We start from the raw sequence: 16,979 nt of genomic DNA, 5'->3' as shown, positions 1-16,979 counted from the left end.
CTGCTCACCCAAAGCCCTCCGAGGCCTGGGCCCTCAAAACCCAGCTTTCTAAGTTTTGCTGCCCCCCATTGTAAAGCCAGCCGGGGCAGACCCAGCTGTGTCCGGCACACATGGTCTCACCAGCTTCCCCTCCTAGGGAGGGAGGTTCCGGAAGCCTCACCTCAGCTTACAGTCTGTTCCTCTGGAAAGAGGCCTCGTTCCCCCTACCCCAGGAAGAGTGTCGGGGCAGCCTCCCTCCCCATTCCTGAGTCTGGCCTGGTGAATGGACTGTGCTGATAGATGCTGAGGCAGCCCCCATCAGGCTCCAGCCTGGAAAGGAAGGACATTCTCAGGGCTAAAGTTCCCGGCCTGGCCTTTGGTCTCTCCCCACCTGGTTCCCCTAGATTACTTTAGGTGGCCTGTAGCCTGCTGCTCCAACCCCATACCTTCTACTCCCATATGATTGGCCTTTCAGAGGTGGGTGACATGGAAACCCCCGTGCTGGGAACGGATAGGGACCGGGCCTGTGTTATTGAAAACAGAAGGGGTAAAACCCTCCCCAGCCCTGCCCTAGAGCCATCCTGGGAGTGATGCTGGCTTCCAAAGGTAAAACTTTCTCCATAAGGAAATCTTCTTTCCACTTACTAAGAGGGTAGGCTAGGCACATGACAGGTCATCTGGGTTAATCCCTTTTACAGTTGAGGTCACTGAGGCTCAGACAGAGCTAGTAAGTGGCAGAGTGAATTTCCAAAACCATTCTTTCTATCACCCCAAGCTGCCTCTGTAAAAAACATGAGTCCAAGTTCCAGAAGATCTGGGTGCACCACATTGTGGAGGAGTACCTACCAACCTGGAGGAGGCTGCATGGTCTGGCATGTAGCACAGCCATCAGGAGCCCTGGGTTCAGGTCCCAGCTCTACAACATCCTGGCTGTGTGTCCTTGGCAAGTTCCGTAACGTCTCTAGGCCCAAATTTCCTCGTCTAAAAATGGCTATAATAATTCTTACTACCTCACAGGGTTGCTATAAGGATGATGGGAGATAAGAACTATAAAGGCTTAGCCTTGTACCTGGCACTGTGTATGTGTCATTAAATGTTAGTGAAGATGGTGAGGAGAGTGACTCCTGGGTCTCATGGTCCAGATGAACTGTCAGCTCGTCTCACAGCTTGATGGTCACCTGAGGGATCCCAGCCCAGGGAGACTGTGGGATGTAGGCGGTGGGAGATGTGGCACCCCTGAAGTCAGTAACCTGGGACTGAGTCTAATCATCAGTGGTGGTAGGTGTGACATCCCTGCCTGCCTCACAGGGTGGGGACCTACTGGAGTGACATGCTGCATGCACTAGTAAACCTGTGAAGCCCATATTTGAGGTGTTGTCACCCTCCCTAACAAGCTTGCACAGCTCCCAAGTGCCTGGAACAGAGGGTCTCAAAATGCTAGAGCAGCTTCAGCCCTCTCTCAATAATGGGGTTCTGTGCAAGATCTTATTTCATTTTTTTTTTTTTTGTAAAGTGGGAGGGGGGATCTCTGCTAAAAGGGATTAAGAATGAAAGCCCTAATCCTGTGTTATCCAATACATAGCCCTATGTGGCCATTAAGCACTTGAAATGCGGCTAGTCCAAACTGAAAGATGCTATAAATATAAAATACACACCAATTCTTAAAGACTTAGTACAAGAAAAGAAAGTAAAATATCTCACTAATAATCTTATATTGACTGTTCATTGAAATGATATTTTGAATATACTGAGTTAAATAAAATATATTAAAATTAATCTCACCTGCTTCCTTTTAAAAAGTGTGGCTACTAGAAAATGTATTGTTATTAGACAGTACTGTCCTAATCAGAACAACGGTTACCAAGTACTGACTTCTTCCACACGCCAGGGCCCTTATGTGCACTATTTCATGTGATACTCGCTGCAATCCAACCAGGCAGATAGTACTTTCAAGTCCATTTTATAGAAGAGGAGTTGAGGCTTGGAGAATTTAAGAAACGCTGAGCTGAAACTGGCACTCAGGCAGCAGGTCTCAACTCCAGATCCCCTGCTTAACCACTCCCTAGGCAGCAAAACAAGGTTTAGCACGCCCCTTCCAAATCGGGCCCTTGCCCACTTCCAGCTTCCCTCCAGCAACACTAACCCTATTCCCTTTGCCTGGCAGCCATTCTCTTCCCTCCTCGGAAGGGCTTCCAGACTCCATGATCCACCCCCCCTTTTCTAAATCCCCACCACACGAAGGTCTCAGCAGGTCAGAGGCACCCGGCATCTGGGCCCGGGTGGGCTGCTTCCTTGCCCAAGACTACACCCTCCCAGAGCTAGGGCCCTTCCCTTCTTCGAGGCGCAGGCCGGCAGCTTCCCTCAGCCATCAGGTCCCCGGTGAGGAGCAGCTGCTTCCCAGGTCCCTTCCCTCTGCGCCCTTCAGCCTGGCTGGCCCCACCATCCCCGACGTGCCAGGAGAGAGACTTGATATCCCATCTGCGAGCCCTGGGCTGTTGCTATTTCTGCTTGACGGAATAAAGCCCGTCCAAATTAGAAGGTGATATTTCATCTCTAATTGGCAAGTTCAAAAGCCCCTATCGCACTCGTTGGCTCGGGAATGGTGTAATTAAACAAGGTGATTTCTGACTCACTCCAGGTCGGGCCCGGCTCCTGCGAGCGCACAGCCCCCGCGGGGGTGGGGGTCGGGGTGGAAGTGGGGGGCCCTCTGCCCACGGCCCTCTCCCGGGCCCCAGGTGCTCCGGGGAGCGGCCACCCAGCCTCGGCACAGGCGATAAGATCTGGGCTGCGAACTCCACCCTGGACCCGGAGGACCCCTCGCGGGGAGCTGCAGCTCGGACGGCACACGGGCTCCCCGCTCTCCCCGGGCCCGGTGTCGGCGGTGGAGAGGAGGGGAGGGGCCCGGGTCCACGATCCTCGTTTCTCCCCACACCACCTGCCAGCCTCCCTGGGACCCCACCCTCAGGAGAGGGGGCAGAGGCAGGCCGGCTCAGGCGCGCGCCGCCCGGCGGCCTCCTTCCCTCCGGGCAGGAATGAGTTAACGTCTGCAAGGCCTGGGAACTCCGCAGAGGCCGGCAGCTCCAGGGCTCCAGCACGTCTCGCCCCGCCCCGGGCTCCAGTGCCGGAAGGAGGTGGAGACAGACGCCAGGGGGTGGCCCGGCGGTGCGCGCCCCCGGAGCCGTGCCGCCTCCTGGCGGGCCTGCAGAGGAGAGCCGGCGGCCGGGGCGGGGGCGCCGAAACCCGGGGCCCGCCCCGGAAGATGCCCAGAAGGACCTGCCTGGGAGCGGAGCCCGCACCCGGGCGGAAATACTCTCCCTGCGCCCCCTCCATCCGCCGCTGCTCCTCCCAGCTCCTTATCACCCTCCCTCCTGTGCCCCCCATCTCCGCAGAGCAGCTGCTTCCTCTACCTCCATAGGAGATTTTTCACCACAGCAGCCCGCTGCAAACTGCTTCCTAATCCTGTGGACTTTTAACCTCAGAACTTTGTGTTCTTGCTTCTGAAGAGACAGAGAAGGGCACCTCCTGTGTGCCAAGCACTGTGCTGGGTGCTTCATTTCATCCCCAGAGCACCAGGTGTACCTAATATGCCTATTTTTTAAACGAGGAAATACAGGCCTGGGAGATGAAGTACTTTGCCTTAGATAGCAGAGCGGGGCCTGGCACCGGAGTCTGACGCTAAAGCCACGTCTACACCCTCAGCACTAATGTCAGAGTATACGTTATAGAACAGAGTGCTGATTGTGGCTCCTCTGCCCTGCGCATCAAGTCAACTCCCCCAAGCAAGGTGCTTCCTGCCTCAGTCCCTGTCTTATCTTCCCTTAAGTTCACTGAGCAGGGGCATGCAGGGGAAGGAGGGGTCTAAGCCAGCCTGAGAACCGCCCTGGAACTCTGCGGAGAGGCCCAACTTTGCCTAGGAAAAGGGAAGACAGAGGCTGAGCCCTGGTCCCCGCAGTGACGAGAATGGGGACCAGAGCGATGGAACAGCCAGCCAGTGAGGCCAGCCACCTGGAGACCCTGTGTGGGCCACTCTCCCGCCTGTCACATGTGCTCTCCATGCCTCTAGTTAGCCTGTCCCAGCTGAAGAAACCAAAGACCAGATAGGTGAGCAGTTTGCCCAGCATCACATTATGCAGTAGGCCTGTTCAAAGCCCATAGCATTTTTGTTACAGCTGCCTATCCTCTGCCTTGAGCCAGATCCAGACTCCTGGAGGAACAAGCCCCTCCCTTCTAAACCCTCCCTTCCTCACCTGGAGCCTGGAAATCCCCAGGCAGGAATGTCTTCTTCCCAAGAGCTGGGAGGCCCCATCCCTGCCTGGCACTGGCCACCTGTCTCCCCAGCACCAGAGGCAGCTTCCATAAGATTCTGGCCCACAATTGGAGAAAGGAAGGCTGAAACCTCATCAGCAGCGCCTCTATAACCACCATCCTTCAGGGGGACGTGGCTTTGGAGCTGACCCCTGGAGCCCACGCCCAGCCTAGACAGCCTCCCTTCCCACTCTGCCTCTCACCTGGCTGGTAGACAGAAGGCCGGATACTGGCAGTGGTGACAACCCGGGGCTTGGGTGCAGGGGCAGCTGGGGCCTCGCTGTATGTATGGGCGGCAGGTGCTGGAGAGGTGGCCACAGCGGGACTGTAGGCAGAGGCCTGGGGCCTGGAACCAAGGGGTTAAGAGTTAACAGCCAGAAGGACAGCGCCACCCGGGCCCTGGGGCCTGGAGACACAGCAGGCTGGCTCCCAGATCTTTAAGGAGCCTCTCAGGAGGAAACCTGACAAAGATATCCCTGGGGAGCTGCCAGAGGCTGAGAAGGAAAGACCATGGAGGTCTCAGGGGGAGGAAGCTGCTCCTTGGGTGCTGAGTCTTGGTGAGTCTGGTTAGAGCAGCAGAGACACCTTGAGAAACACAGCCCATCGCTGGTGCCACCGCCTTAGGAGAGAGGGAGTAGAGGCACCAGCCAGGCACGGAGCAGTGAAAACCCTTCAACCCCTGGGTAGAGACTGTGGAATGGGGGCTGGGGCAGGGAAGGGGGCAGAGGAAGGAGAGAGGGGAGATGGAGATGTTCAGAGCTACCCTACTCCCTCCACCTCCTGACCTTTTGGGGCACCTCACAGCCTCAGACCACCTGGCCTCCTCCCCCTCCCCCTTTCTATTGTTGCTGGAGGGAGCAGCAAAGTCTCAGGTTTCTGGGCAAGAGTGCTCCGGGGAGGTCTCATGGGAGGCCAGGAGACGCCCCTCCCGGCCCCCCCTACACACACTTAGAGGCTCCTCTTCCATACAGGATTCCTGTTGCCCTCCTCCCAGTGGAACATCTGCCGAGAAGCTTAAAGCAGCCTTTTCCCACTTGTGACCCAGGGACCATGGGACCAAAGAGATGGAAAAACAAAAAAGTTCCAGTTCATTGCCCTCAGGAAATGCTGCGCTTGGCCTCTCCTCTTAGAGAACTGAAGCCTCCAAGAACTCCTACAGCTAAGCAGTCTGTTTAACGTTGTCTGATCCAGTGTTTCCCAATTCCATTAGTCAGTGAACCCTCCCCTTTTTTTTTTCATTTACAACTAATGAAACCTTATAGAACATGTCCCTGGTCTCTCCCTGCATCTTTCACATCCTAACAGGGATGACATGACCACCCCCAGGGCAAATGGGGCATTGATGGGAGCGCTGGAGAAGTGAGCCCCTTAAAATATACTGACCCCTGCCCACCCATGGCTTCCTGCCTGCCTTTGGGCAGAGTCACAGGATAAGGGAATACCTTCTTCTCTAGGGCTCTGGGAGTGGGTTGCCCTGAGCTAAGAACCCACCGCCAGGCTCCTAAATAGATTCAGAAGGGTCTGTGGTGATGTCCCAGACAATTGGAGGTAGAATGAGTCTCAGAGAGCCAGTGTCCCAGACCTGGGGGCTTGCCACGCCAAGCTGCCGTGTTTCTGGCTGAATGAGGGTACTGTCTCCCCTCCCTGGGCTTGCCCTTCTCTGATATACCCCTGTTAAGACCAGTGGAGTAGGAGCCTCAGTGGAAGAGAAAGAGGCCGTGTCCAAGAGGTGCCCAGCTTCCACTGTGGCAGGAGAAGGCCAGACTCTCCCACCAGTGGAGGATGCTTTCCCAGCATCCCAGGAACTACAGGTTCTCTGCCAGAGACTGGTGTTGGGGCCGCAAGCAGAGACTTAAGATATCCAGCAAGAATTCTGAGGCCACGTTGGGCGTCCATTTGTCTCCCATTGGCTCCCTCTAGCTCCATCCCAGCCCGTGTGCAAGGAGGGCCCAGAGCGTGGTCCCCTGGCCCCCTCTGCTCCAGCCTGATGCAGGGAGCCCTCCAGGTCCTTCTCCAGCCTCCGCCCAGGCCTCACATCTCTTTGCAAGGCAAAGTAGAGGAAGGGTTTGTCCCGTTGAGGGAGTCCCGAGGGCCCCCAGACACGGAGGCCTGGAGCGGGCGCTGGAGCTTGCCCTTGAACAGGGCTGAGGCCCCAGGGATGAGGCTAGACCATCCATGGGGCCACAGCATCTAAAGCCCCCCCTTCAAACTGGGGAGGCATCTTCTCACTAGACAGCAGGGATATATCTTATCCTTCTCAAGGTTTCTTCTTTGTGCAGGGAGCAAGGCCTGAAGAGATTACCTGAAGAGATTCCGGTGTGCAGAAGGCAAGCGGCTTGCTACGTGTCCCCAGGAAGCTGGGATATGAGGAGCCCTGGAAGCCTGGGCCAGGCTCACCCTTGATGCTTGAGTTGGGATGGGGAAAGGCTGGGCTCAGCACCACCTGGGTCACTGTGGAGCCCGGGGGTAGGGGCGCAGCACACAGGCCACTTTGCCGACCCTTCATGGGCCTCAGGCTGCACCAGGGAACTATGCACCCTGACCTAGAGCCGTGTCTTTCCAGCAAAACCCTGGGAGGGGAGTGTGGCGACTGGGAAAGCTGGCTCTGACCCCAAATACCAACTTGGCAGCTCCACACAGCCCAGAAAGAGCTGGGCCTGCCTGGCCTGTTACACTGCCTGGCGGCTCCAGAATGACCTGTCCAGCCCATCCCCTCTGCCTCCCCACACCCTTCAACACACCCCTCAACACACCCCTCCCCCGACCTGCCTGAGTACCCATGAGGGCAAGCAGGGATGCAGTAACCTGCAATACTTGAGAGCATATTATGTGCTAGGTGTTTTATGTACACTTTTTCTATCCTGACCTTATAAAATAGGCTTTGCATTAGTGCCTTAGCAGATGAGGAAACTGAGGTTCAGAGGAGTTACATCACTTTCTGAAGGTTAGAGACAGTAAGTGGTAGAGCAGAGATGTAAATCCCACTCCATCAGGTGCCTCTGGAGTTAGCATGCTTCTCCATCAAAAGAAGGCAAGGTAGTTGCTAAATATCTGCCCAAATCTGACCCGCCTTCAGTGGGTTACCGCAGCCTCCTCCACGGAGGCCTCCTTGATTTCCTTTCTTTCTCTGTAATCCCAGCTCCAGGAACACGGACTTTCCACACAGTCTCCCTTCGTTATTTCACTTTGTATGTGTGTGTGTGACTTTCACCTTTCTCCCTAGAGCATGTGCCCCTGGGGCAGGGTGACACGTCCCAGTGAGCTTCCCTGAAATGCACCTCCAGTTTCCCCTTCTCTCTCAGCACCAAGCAGTGCAGAGCCTTGGCGTCCCCAGGGCCCTGGGGTCCTAACCACTTTGGATGGACCTTTCTGAGGGCCCAACACAGCTGCCAACAGATGGACCCGGGGGAGGCCTTTCCTGCCTCCCTTCCCCGCAGTCAGGGCTGGCACCTGTGGGCCAGTTACCTTGGACTGTCCTCAGGGCTTGAGGCAGGGGCTGCGGCAGAGGCGGTGGCAGCGTGGGCAGCGGCTGTGGCCAGGGGTGGCGAGGCTGCGCTGGGAGAGGCAGCAGCAGGCGGCTGGGCAGAAGCGGGCAGCAGTGGGGTGGTGGCCTGGCTGGTGCACACTGGAGCATGCTCAATGGGGGTGCTGATGAGGCGGACCGAGAAAGACAACAGGTCAAGGACGCCCCTCTGCTGGGGGGCGGTGGCTGCAGAAGAGGCAGGCTGGGCGGAAGGTACCAGCCTTACTGCCAACAGAGCAGGATCTTCCAGAAGTCCTGTCCCCAGGCTCAGGGAAAGAATACCCCCACCCAGGACCCCAAGACGGAAGGGCTCAGACCACAGGGAGATCACAGTAACGTCAAAAATATTTTCAAGCCTAGTGAGATTCCCCTGCCTCCCATTTTTGTGTACTTCCTAATTTGTCTTTCTCAACGTGTACTATAAAAACAGTGCGGTCAAAAAGTAGTCTAAATTATCGACCAAGGTTTCTCGCCCATCCTGTTTTCCTTTCTTTCACCCTTCCTCATTTAGTCAGAGGCACGCTTTGCCTTTGAGAAGGGATGATATAATGAAAAAAGCAGAGGTAAGGTATTTTGTTGTCAAGGGCTTAAGCTCTGAAGTTGTGATAGCCTGGGCTTTAGGCTGCGAAGCACTCAGGGCACTGATGATACATTTGCAAGATGGGTGAAAGCTACCATGCCGCACAGATCAAGGTCATCTGGACCAGGAAGGGGGCAACGTGGCGTGAGGGATTCGAGAATAGAGGAACCTGTGCCCGTTTTCTGGGCAAACCCTGGGGAAGTGGCAGGACCCCAGGGTCCCCTATGCCTAGGCCCATGGTGAAGGGGCAGGCAGACCTGAGGCAGCCCAAAGACCTGTAGGCCATCCTGTGGCCTGGAGGTTGTAGACAGTTTCCCACACACCTGAGAGTGACACTGACGTGGCCCTGAGCGCCTGCACATCTGAAAGTCTCTGTACTTGGGAACATGAGAGGTGACTGCTCTGCCAGTGTGGACCAGTGTGACCAGACGGATGGAGATACCCCAGCAGATGCCAGCACAGGTAGACCATGATCAAGGACTAGGTGCCCAGACTCCCCACCCCACCCTCCTTGGCATTCTGCAAGCCCCTCTTTCCCAAAACCACCCCAGACAAGAGGAACATCAGAGCCTGGGTCGATGAGATTAGATTTCGGCCACCTGTGAAATGAGGGAGGGAATAAAAATTAAATTATAGGAAAGCAAAGAAATGTACATGGGTTGTTGGACTAAGATATGTCTGTACTTGTTACAATGGCGACAGGATACTGCAACTCCTATAGGTGGAAATGATTTTCCTTATGCTATGAAATTCAATTATTGACCTCCTACTATGTGCCAGGCCTATGTCTTTAATTCTCACAAAAACCCTCTGGTGTGGGTATTATCAATTCTTTTTAATAAGTGAAGGAATGGAGACTGAGAGAATTGAATTGCTCGAGCTCCTAGAACTTTCCAGCAGTGACAGCAGGCTCTGACTGAGGCATGTGGATTTGAAGCCTTACCTAGTACCTCAAGGGGTCCCTCATACAGGAACAAAGAACCTTCTTCATGCAATCAGTCAAGTAGAATCTTTCCCCAACAAAAGGCTCTATTCTTATTTGAAATAATTAGAATAATCCTCTTCCCTCTCTGAGTGCTTACCATATGCCAGGCCTTGCCCTAAACAGCTGTATAAGCGGCACCCCATTACTCCATTTGATCCTTTCAACCTCACTGGGCGATTGGTATCAAGATCCTCATTTTACAGATGAGGAACCTGAGGTCCAGAAAGATTGAATCTCTGCTAAAACATCACATTGCTACCAACTGGCAGAGATAGGCGTGATCGCTAACCACTATACCACTTCTCAGACTTTAATATGCAGGCAAATTGCCTGGGAGTCTTGTTAAAAGGCAGCTTCTGGCCCAGTAGATATGGGGTGGGGCTGAGAGTCTACATTTCTGACAAGCTTTCAGGTGATGCTGCTGCTGCTGGTCCGTGGACCACACTTTGAGTACCAAGGTACTACAAAGGTCTGTCCCAGGTAGGGATGCCAGGGGGCCATGAGCTATTGACCAAAGCGTCACGACGTGCTCTCCTCCATCCAGTGAAGTGTATGGTAGAGAAAGGCATGAAATATCACGAGAGGGTCAGGGAAGAAGAGGACTGGAGAAGAGGCAAGGCTGAGCCGACTGCCTCAGGGGAGGGCGCACCATTCTTCTCTGTGACTGCATAGGAAGCATCCAGGGTGGGCAAGGGCAGTGGCCATGCCCTGTGCAGCTCTTTCCCAGCTTAGTGGTTCAGAGAGGAAGCCTTGGACAGCCCAGCTCTTAGGCCTGTGGTGGTACCCAGCCCTGGCCCTCCCATGAGTCACTTCCTCACCCTTCATGAAAGAACCTGGCTTCTTGGAAGCCATGCCTGTGAAGCGGCCGCCTCAGAGAAACAGTTGCAGGTGCTGACACCATACTGCTGAACTGACTGCTCAAAGCCCCATGGCATGGACATGTATGGCCTGGGAAGGCTCCGCCTGACAGAGGATACCCTCTCCTTTATCTGTTTCTCCCTGACACGGCCACGTGCTTCCAGTGGGCTTCTGGGAATCGAGGACAGCAGTGATGAAAATACCCAGGCTGGGGAAAGTATTCTGCAGGGCAAATAGGAAACTGGCTTTGCCTGTCCCCTGTGCTCCAATTCCCTGTCAGACCAGCTTACCTGCGGCTCTCCCCAGGCATAGCTCCATGTGAACCCTGGATTCTGTGGGGTGAAGTTGGGGCTGGATGTGACCCTACCATAGGGCAGGACCAAGGACATGCACGTGAGCCTGCTGCTTGGGGTTCTGGCTGAGGGGCATCCTATCTAGGACCACTGTCTGCAGACACCAAGCAACCAGGGCCTCGAGGAGGTAGGAGTGGCATTGAAGAGCATCCTGAAGGATCTTGGGTTCTTTTCCAGGTCAGTTCCTGCCTGAAGTTCCCTGAGCCCCCAGAAACCCCAAGGAGGGGGGGGGTGTCTCAGAAAGCAAGCACTGCAGAGAACTTACTAGACCCTGGCTTCAGTCCTAAAGACAGTACCCGTCAGATCACCCCAGCCTGGTCTAGGACTCTATAGCTGCCTCCTGCCTTGGTCATAATTCACCTTAAACATCTAAGCAAAAACCAACCCAACCCAACTATATTGACTGCTGGTGGCTGCATGGGGAGGGTGTGGCCAAAGGAGAAACACAGCCTGGCTCCAGTCCCCTTTTCAGCCCACCCCTCTACCCCGCTGGCATCAGGGTGCAGTGTGCTAACCCTGCACCCTGCTCTGTTGTGGTAGCCTTTGGTTATGCTCTTACTGATGACAATGGTACTAGGTATGGAAAGGATAGGGATGGTGTTGATGGTGGTGGTGCTGGGCCTGGGGGTTTGTAGTCATTGGGCTCAGGCTGGAAATGTTGACGATGGTGGAGGTGCTGTGACTGATGGTTCTGGGCGCGGTTTGCCATTACTGGGGTGATGCTGGAGAATGGAATATGAACATCTCTGTTGATTGGATGATGATAGAATGACAGTCAAGTGGTTGGTCTTGAAATTGTTCATGCTGCCACCTGCCTACCTAGCATTCCACCTTGCAGCCTGATGACTACTGCTCAGGGCAGCCCTGACCATGTCACTCTGCAGCTGGGCTGTTGCCCTGCATGACTCCAGGGGCCACACTGACACTGTAGTCTAGGTGATGACACCCCTCAAGAACTGTGCAGTCCGCAACGATCCCCACAGGCTGTAGTGTGACTGGTGCCCTGCAGCTTTCACTCGTTCCACGTTGTGTTGGAATACAGTCAAAACCCAGAGCCTGGCATTTCAGCTCCAGACCGCTACTAACCATAACATCCTCTGCACGCCCTCCATTCCAGCCAAAATGATTAAGTCAGGGTTCTGGGACACTGACCCAGCACCTCTGCTCTGTCTGCTTAGAGTACCTGTGCAGCCTTCCATAACTGCACATGCCCCACTCCTAACTGTTCCCGAAGATCAAACACACAGACCCCTTCTTCCAGGAAGCCTTCTCTGATCCTCCAGTCGGAGGAGCGCCCCCTGTCTCTGGACCTCACATGATCAGCCTTGCATTACGGTCAGCCACAATCACATCAGCTCTTTCTGATTCCTTCTGTACCTACAGCAGCTAGGCACAGTGCCTTGACTAATGCCCAAGGACACAGAATGCTGAATGAGGACATCTCTCCCATTTACTCCAGAGGGCTTTACACAGAGCCCTGGCCTGGGGCCACCCAAGGTGCTGCAATGCAGTGGCCTGGGGTCACTGGGGAGGCACCAGGCAGGCTGGAAAGCAAACCATCAGGTGGATCCAGGAGGGCTCCGACAGGCCGGGGGGATGGGGACGGGGGATGGGGAGGCCACCAGCTCCGATGGATTGGCTCAGGTCCTCTGCCAGCCTTAGGACACCCACTACCTGGGGCCTCTCTCTGTCTGGCAGCCCCCAACCCCCAACCTACCCTTGGCCTCGGAAGTCCTCAGTAAAGGGTCAGCTAAGTATGAGTGTGCTCCAGGATGCCTAGATGCAGGCGGAAGCACCACCACCCTCCCCCCACCTCCCCAGTTGATCCCCTAGCCAGCCTGCCTCGCCTGGTCTTCGCCTTGGCCCTGGAGTCAGACTGCTAGAGGCAGGAAGAGACGGGAGGCCAAGGTGGAACAGGTTGGTGGGGGGCTTTGGGGAGCATCTCAAGGTGGTAGGCAGGACAGAACAGTCTCCCTGGCCAGCTCTTCTAGACCGGATTGCCAAGGTCCCCAGGGTGAGAAAGAGAGCCTGTGCCCAGGCAGCGGGGGTGGGCACGAGGCTGTGGCCCAGTCTAGCCCCGGGGGTGGTGAGGGAGCCCTGAGGGATGGGCCTCAGCACCTGTCATTATTTGCCAAGTGCCCACGATCTCATGTTCTCAGCTTGTGGTTCCCCCAGTCAGGGGTGAGGCTGATGGGCAGACGGGTGGGTGGGGAGGACATAAGCCTGCCAGCCCGGCCCTTCCCAGACGCTCAGGACCAGGACAAGGCCATAGGTGTGTGGAGGCCAGGAGCAAGGGCCTTCCCCTCCTTCCTGCCACCTGAGCAAGTCTCCACCAGGCATACCTCCCAGCTCCTCTCCCCTGAGTGGGGGCCCAGCCCACGGGGGGCCCCAGCATTTCCCCTGTGAGCCGCTCCTTAGTTCAGGTGTGTCTCCCTCCTGGACCAGGGCTGAGCGTGAGCAGTGCCTTCCTGGGCCAGGGGCTGTGGCACGCTTTCTGATGGGAGGGAGGGATGGCTCGGCCTGCTGGCTGTGGCTGGGTATGGGAGGAGAGGCGCGGGCACTCAGATCCCGCTCCTCTGTCCACGCACACGCTACCCCGAAGGAGGCTAAGGCTGCCCACCAGCCCGCAGCACAGATTCTCACCTGCCGTCCTCTCTGTCTGCGCCCTGCAGCCCTGGGCAGGGCCCTAGGGGCAGGAAAACAGTGGTGGGCAGAGCTCACCAGGTCCCAGCCCCGGCGGGCACTGCCCCTGCACCTCTTCTGTAGGTACCTATCCTCTCCCCGTCTCAGACCTGCCCCCTTTGGTGACATGCACACAGGCACAGCAGGACTGGGGCTGGTTTGGTTCATTTCAAATCCTCTTTATTTCAGAATGAGCATGCTTATATGTACAGGAGAGAGAACTAGGGAGCAGCACACACAGCACAGAGAGGAGAACACTTGCTCCAATCTCACCATGACCAGGAAGGGCCTCTACCTCATCCACCCTGGGGCCTCCTCTTCCTCTATAGGGAGCCCTGTCCTGGGCTGCCTGGGCTCCAGAGGGCACAAAGGAGTGAGGGGGGCCGGGGAATTGGCCTCTTCTCAGGACCCTGATCTATGGGCAGCTTGTTCCAGGATGGCACTAGGCCAGGCTGCCCCTCCCAGGAGCTGAGGTTGGTGGGAAATGGACCAGTGACACATTCTGTTTCCCTTGGTTCTGGGGTGTTCTGCCAGCAAACCCCATCACGTTCTCTCTGATCTACAGGAAGGTCCTGTACAGGGGAGCAGAGGCTTGGGCTATCTGGGGGGTGGTGAGGGTTGCACTGAAGGGTGGGAGTAGAGTGGGTGCAGTGCTGCGTGGGGCTGGGCCTCGGCCATCAGCTCTAGGGCGGGCAGAGAGCACAACTGCGGCAGGTGACTAGCGAAGGTGCCCCCCAGCACAGCTATACATTCTCAAGCATCGCCGTGGGGCTCACATGCCAGATCTGTGTGGGGGGAAGGAGGGAGGGGGTCCGGCCTGAGAGGGGTGAGGGGCTCCAGACAGCCTTTTAGCTTTTAACATTAAGGATTTGGGCTGAAAGGCCATGGTGCCAGTTGCGCAATTTGGCAAAACGTGGGCTGTTACGTTCCGTTTCAAACCTTTCCCTGTGGCACAAAGAGAGAAACAGAGAAACAGAGACAGAGAGAGAGAAAGGAAGAAAGAAAGGGGTTAGGGGGTGTGTCCGCCATCACCCTGTCTGAGAGCCGGGGCAGAGGGCGTGGGAGGGAGGAAGGGATTCAGCTTGGAGAGGCTTTGCCACCCGGGGGGTACTTTCCAGGGGGTCAGGCAGAGTCGCAAGGACCAGGACGGAGGGACTGATGTCCCCGACTTGAGTGAGCCGTGCAGAAGGGGCCTGGCTGAAGAGTCTGAGGGCAGGCTGGGCAAATGGGGGGGGTCTCTGGGTTCTCCCTGGCCCATGTGGTTAGAGCTGGGCAGGGCTGCTTTGGCTGTGGGCTCTCGGGACTGAACCCCATAGGCAGGTGAGCCTTGCATGGTCTCTGTCCCCTAGCTGGGCATCAAGAAGGAAGAACGCCTGTCCCCGTGATGAGGCTTGGTGAGCAGACCTGCCATCTCCCTGTGCTGCCCCAGTCTCTCCCAACTCTTTTCTGTCCCCAGAGAGAAGCCTTCAAACACCACTGACTGCCCCGCCCGCCTAGGGCTGCGCACAGCCAGGCACACACGTGCGAACGCGTGCTCACAAGGCCACTGGCACGCATACTGAGGGCCAGGGCCTCCCACCAGCAGGGCCTCTGGGGCTCAGCCCACAGCCTGCTCAGCTGAGGGCATAGGACAAAGCAGGTAAGGAACGGCCAGAAATGGAGAAATGGAGGAGACAGTGTGCCTGGGAAAGGCCAGGGCCGCAGATGCCAGAACCCTAGATCCTCCAGGCCAGAGGGGCCTCTAACATCCCCCAGAACAGAGGTGCCAACTGGTGGCCCAGGGGCCACATCTAGCCACAAACGCAGTGTGTTTAACCTGGACAGTTTTGAAAACTCATTTTAAAAATTAATTGCTATATCCAGATGATGGAATACTACTTGGCAATAAAAAGACATGCATGAACCATTGGTACACTCCAAAACTTGGATGAACCCCCAGAGAATTAGGCGGACTGAAAAAGCCCATCCCATAAAGTCTCAGGCTGTACGATTCCATTTGCATAACATCCTTGAAATGACAAAATTATAGAAACAGAGAACGGATAACGGGTTAGTGGCTGCTGTGGGTTAAAGACAGGGCGTGCACAGTAGGGAGGTGGGTGTGGTATGAAAGGGCAACATGGGGGGATCCCGGGGTGATGGAAGTATTCTGCATTCGACTGTATCAGTGTCAACACCCTGGTAGGGATATATCGTACTATCGTTTTGCCAAGACGCTACCAGTGGGGGTAAAGGCTACACAGGATCTCTCTGTATTATTTCTTATAACTACATGCCAATCTGCAATTGTCTCAAGATGAATAGTTTAACCAATGAATCGCCAGCATGTAAAGATCAGGAAGATCGGCTTTAGGTCTTTAAAAGTCAGAGGATGGGGCAATGCTGGTCTTACGTTTCCGTATGGTAACAGTCCTGTGTCCCCACGTGTACACCTGGCCACCTTCCCACATCTGTATTACCTGACAGACTCTCCCCTATACCTTAAGTCCTGCATATGGGTCTCTGTGTAAGAGCCTGTTTGACAAGAGGGGCCCCCTGCTAACATATTTGAGAACCACTGGTCCAAACTTGCCTAATACCAAGAAGAAGCCAAGGCCCAAACACATCACATGGATAGCCTAAAGCCACACGGAAACTCAGAGGCAGAACCACGATCTAAGTGCCAGGCATCCCCTGCTACTGCCTCTCCTAGGTTGGGGAGAAGGGGCAATGACAGCAGAAGCCCAGGCCCTGCGGCGGAGCCCACATACCCCTGCAGACAGCACCACAGGCGGCAACAATGGACCAGCCCATAGAGACCACCCAGGACACAGACGCGGCCAGTTTGCCCAGCCAGGCCCAAGACTTTTTCATCAATGCTCAGTGACAGGGTCAGGAACAGTCCTGGAGAATCGGCGAGGGTAGTGAGTCTGCTCTGCTTGGAGCGGTTGGGAAATTCACAGCTAGCCAAAGAGAGAAGCAAGAAGAGGGAGGACGAGAAGAGACGGGAAGAGATTGGAGAGCGGGTGAAAGAGAAAGGGAGGGAGGTCCCAGGACAAAAAGGAGGGCTCAGGTGACACCCGGGTGTGTCCTGGTCTCTCCAGTTGTGAATTTTGAACTTGCTAGGCTGGCAGAACACCGAAGACTGAAAATCCACGAAACTCTCGCTACCAGCCCTGAGCTGCGCCAGCACCAGGAGAGTCTGCCCGTGAGCCGGGACAGAGCTGAGCGTGCACGGGGAAGAAGGAGGACACTGACATGCCCAGGGAGGCTGCAGGGGGAGGAGGGGGAAACCAGTGAGTCCTGGTGCTCTGTTAGAAGTGGGGGTGGGGTGGAGAGGAAACAGAACCTTGGACGGTGGCACGTCGGAGAAGGGACTTCAGAGGGTGTTTACATTGTTTGCAGACGCACTGTTGTACAACGCAACCCTCACCTTCAACTCCTCTGGGAACTGGTCACTAAAATCAACATTTTTCTTAATGCTTGGGGACCAGGAAGAGATGCGGAGGTCTTTACTGAGGGGAGCATTTATGTAGACACAGAGACTGAACGTGTAGACAGCGGCACCACAAGGTGGGGACCAGGAGATGCCTGAGTTACACACCGGGGCCCTCCAGGATGGCTACGCCCAAGCAGTGGGATCCAGATGCCTTGCAGATTCAAGCCCTGCCTAGGATGAAGCTAGGCTTGCCTGTATTCCCACCCCTGTCAGGGCTGCCCAACGTGGACCCAACC

The 16,979-nt window shown here is 55.8% G+C and overlaps 1 protein-coding gene across 7 annotated transcripts in view; it reads right to left on the bottom strand.

Annotated features, from left to right (window-relative positions):
• LDB3 (LIM domain binding 3) overlaps positions 1 to 16,979 on the bottom strand; it is a 67,095-nt gene that overhangs the window by 24,343 nt on the left and 25,773 nt on the right. For 4 of the 7 annotated variants that reach the window (XR_009535936.1, XM_060125362.1, XM_060125360.1 and 1 more), the window contains 2 exons: positions 7,750 to 7,932; positions 4,488 to 4,630 (listed from right to left, as the gene is read on the bottom strand). Coding sequence is in view for 6 of the 7 variants with exons in the window: in XM_060125362.1 (XP_059981345.1) it covers positions 4,488 to 4,630; positions 7,750 to 7,932 (326 nt within the window). In the remaining variant the exon portion in view is untranslated. Of the gene's footprint in view, positions 1 to 4,487; positions 4,631 to 7,749; positions 7,933 to 13,423; positions 14,211 to 16,979 lie in introns of those variants that run through there. The other 3 variants (XM_060125363.1, XM_060125364.1, XM_060125365.1) reach the window with 2 other exon arrangements.

Source organism: Lagenorhynchus albirostris, chromosome 16 (assembly GCF_949774975.1).
Source record: "Lagenorhynchus albirostris chromosome 16, mLagAlb1.1, whole genome shotgun sequence".
NCBI lineage: Eukaryota > Metazoa > Chordata > Mammalia > Artiodactyla > Delphinidae > Lagenorhynchus > Lagenorhynchus albirostris.
This window is presented reverse-complemented; position numbering and strand designations above follow the sequence as displayed.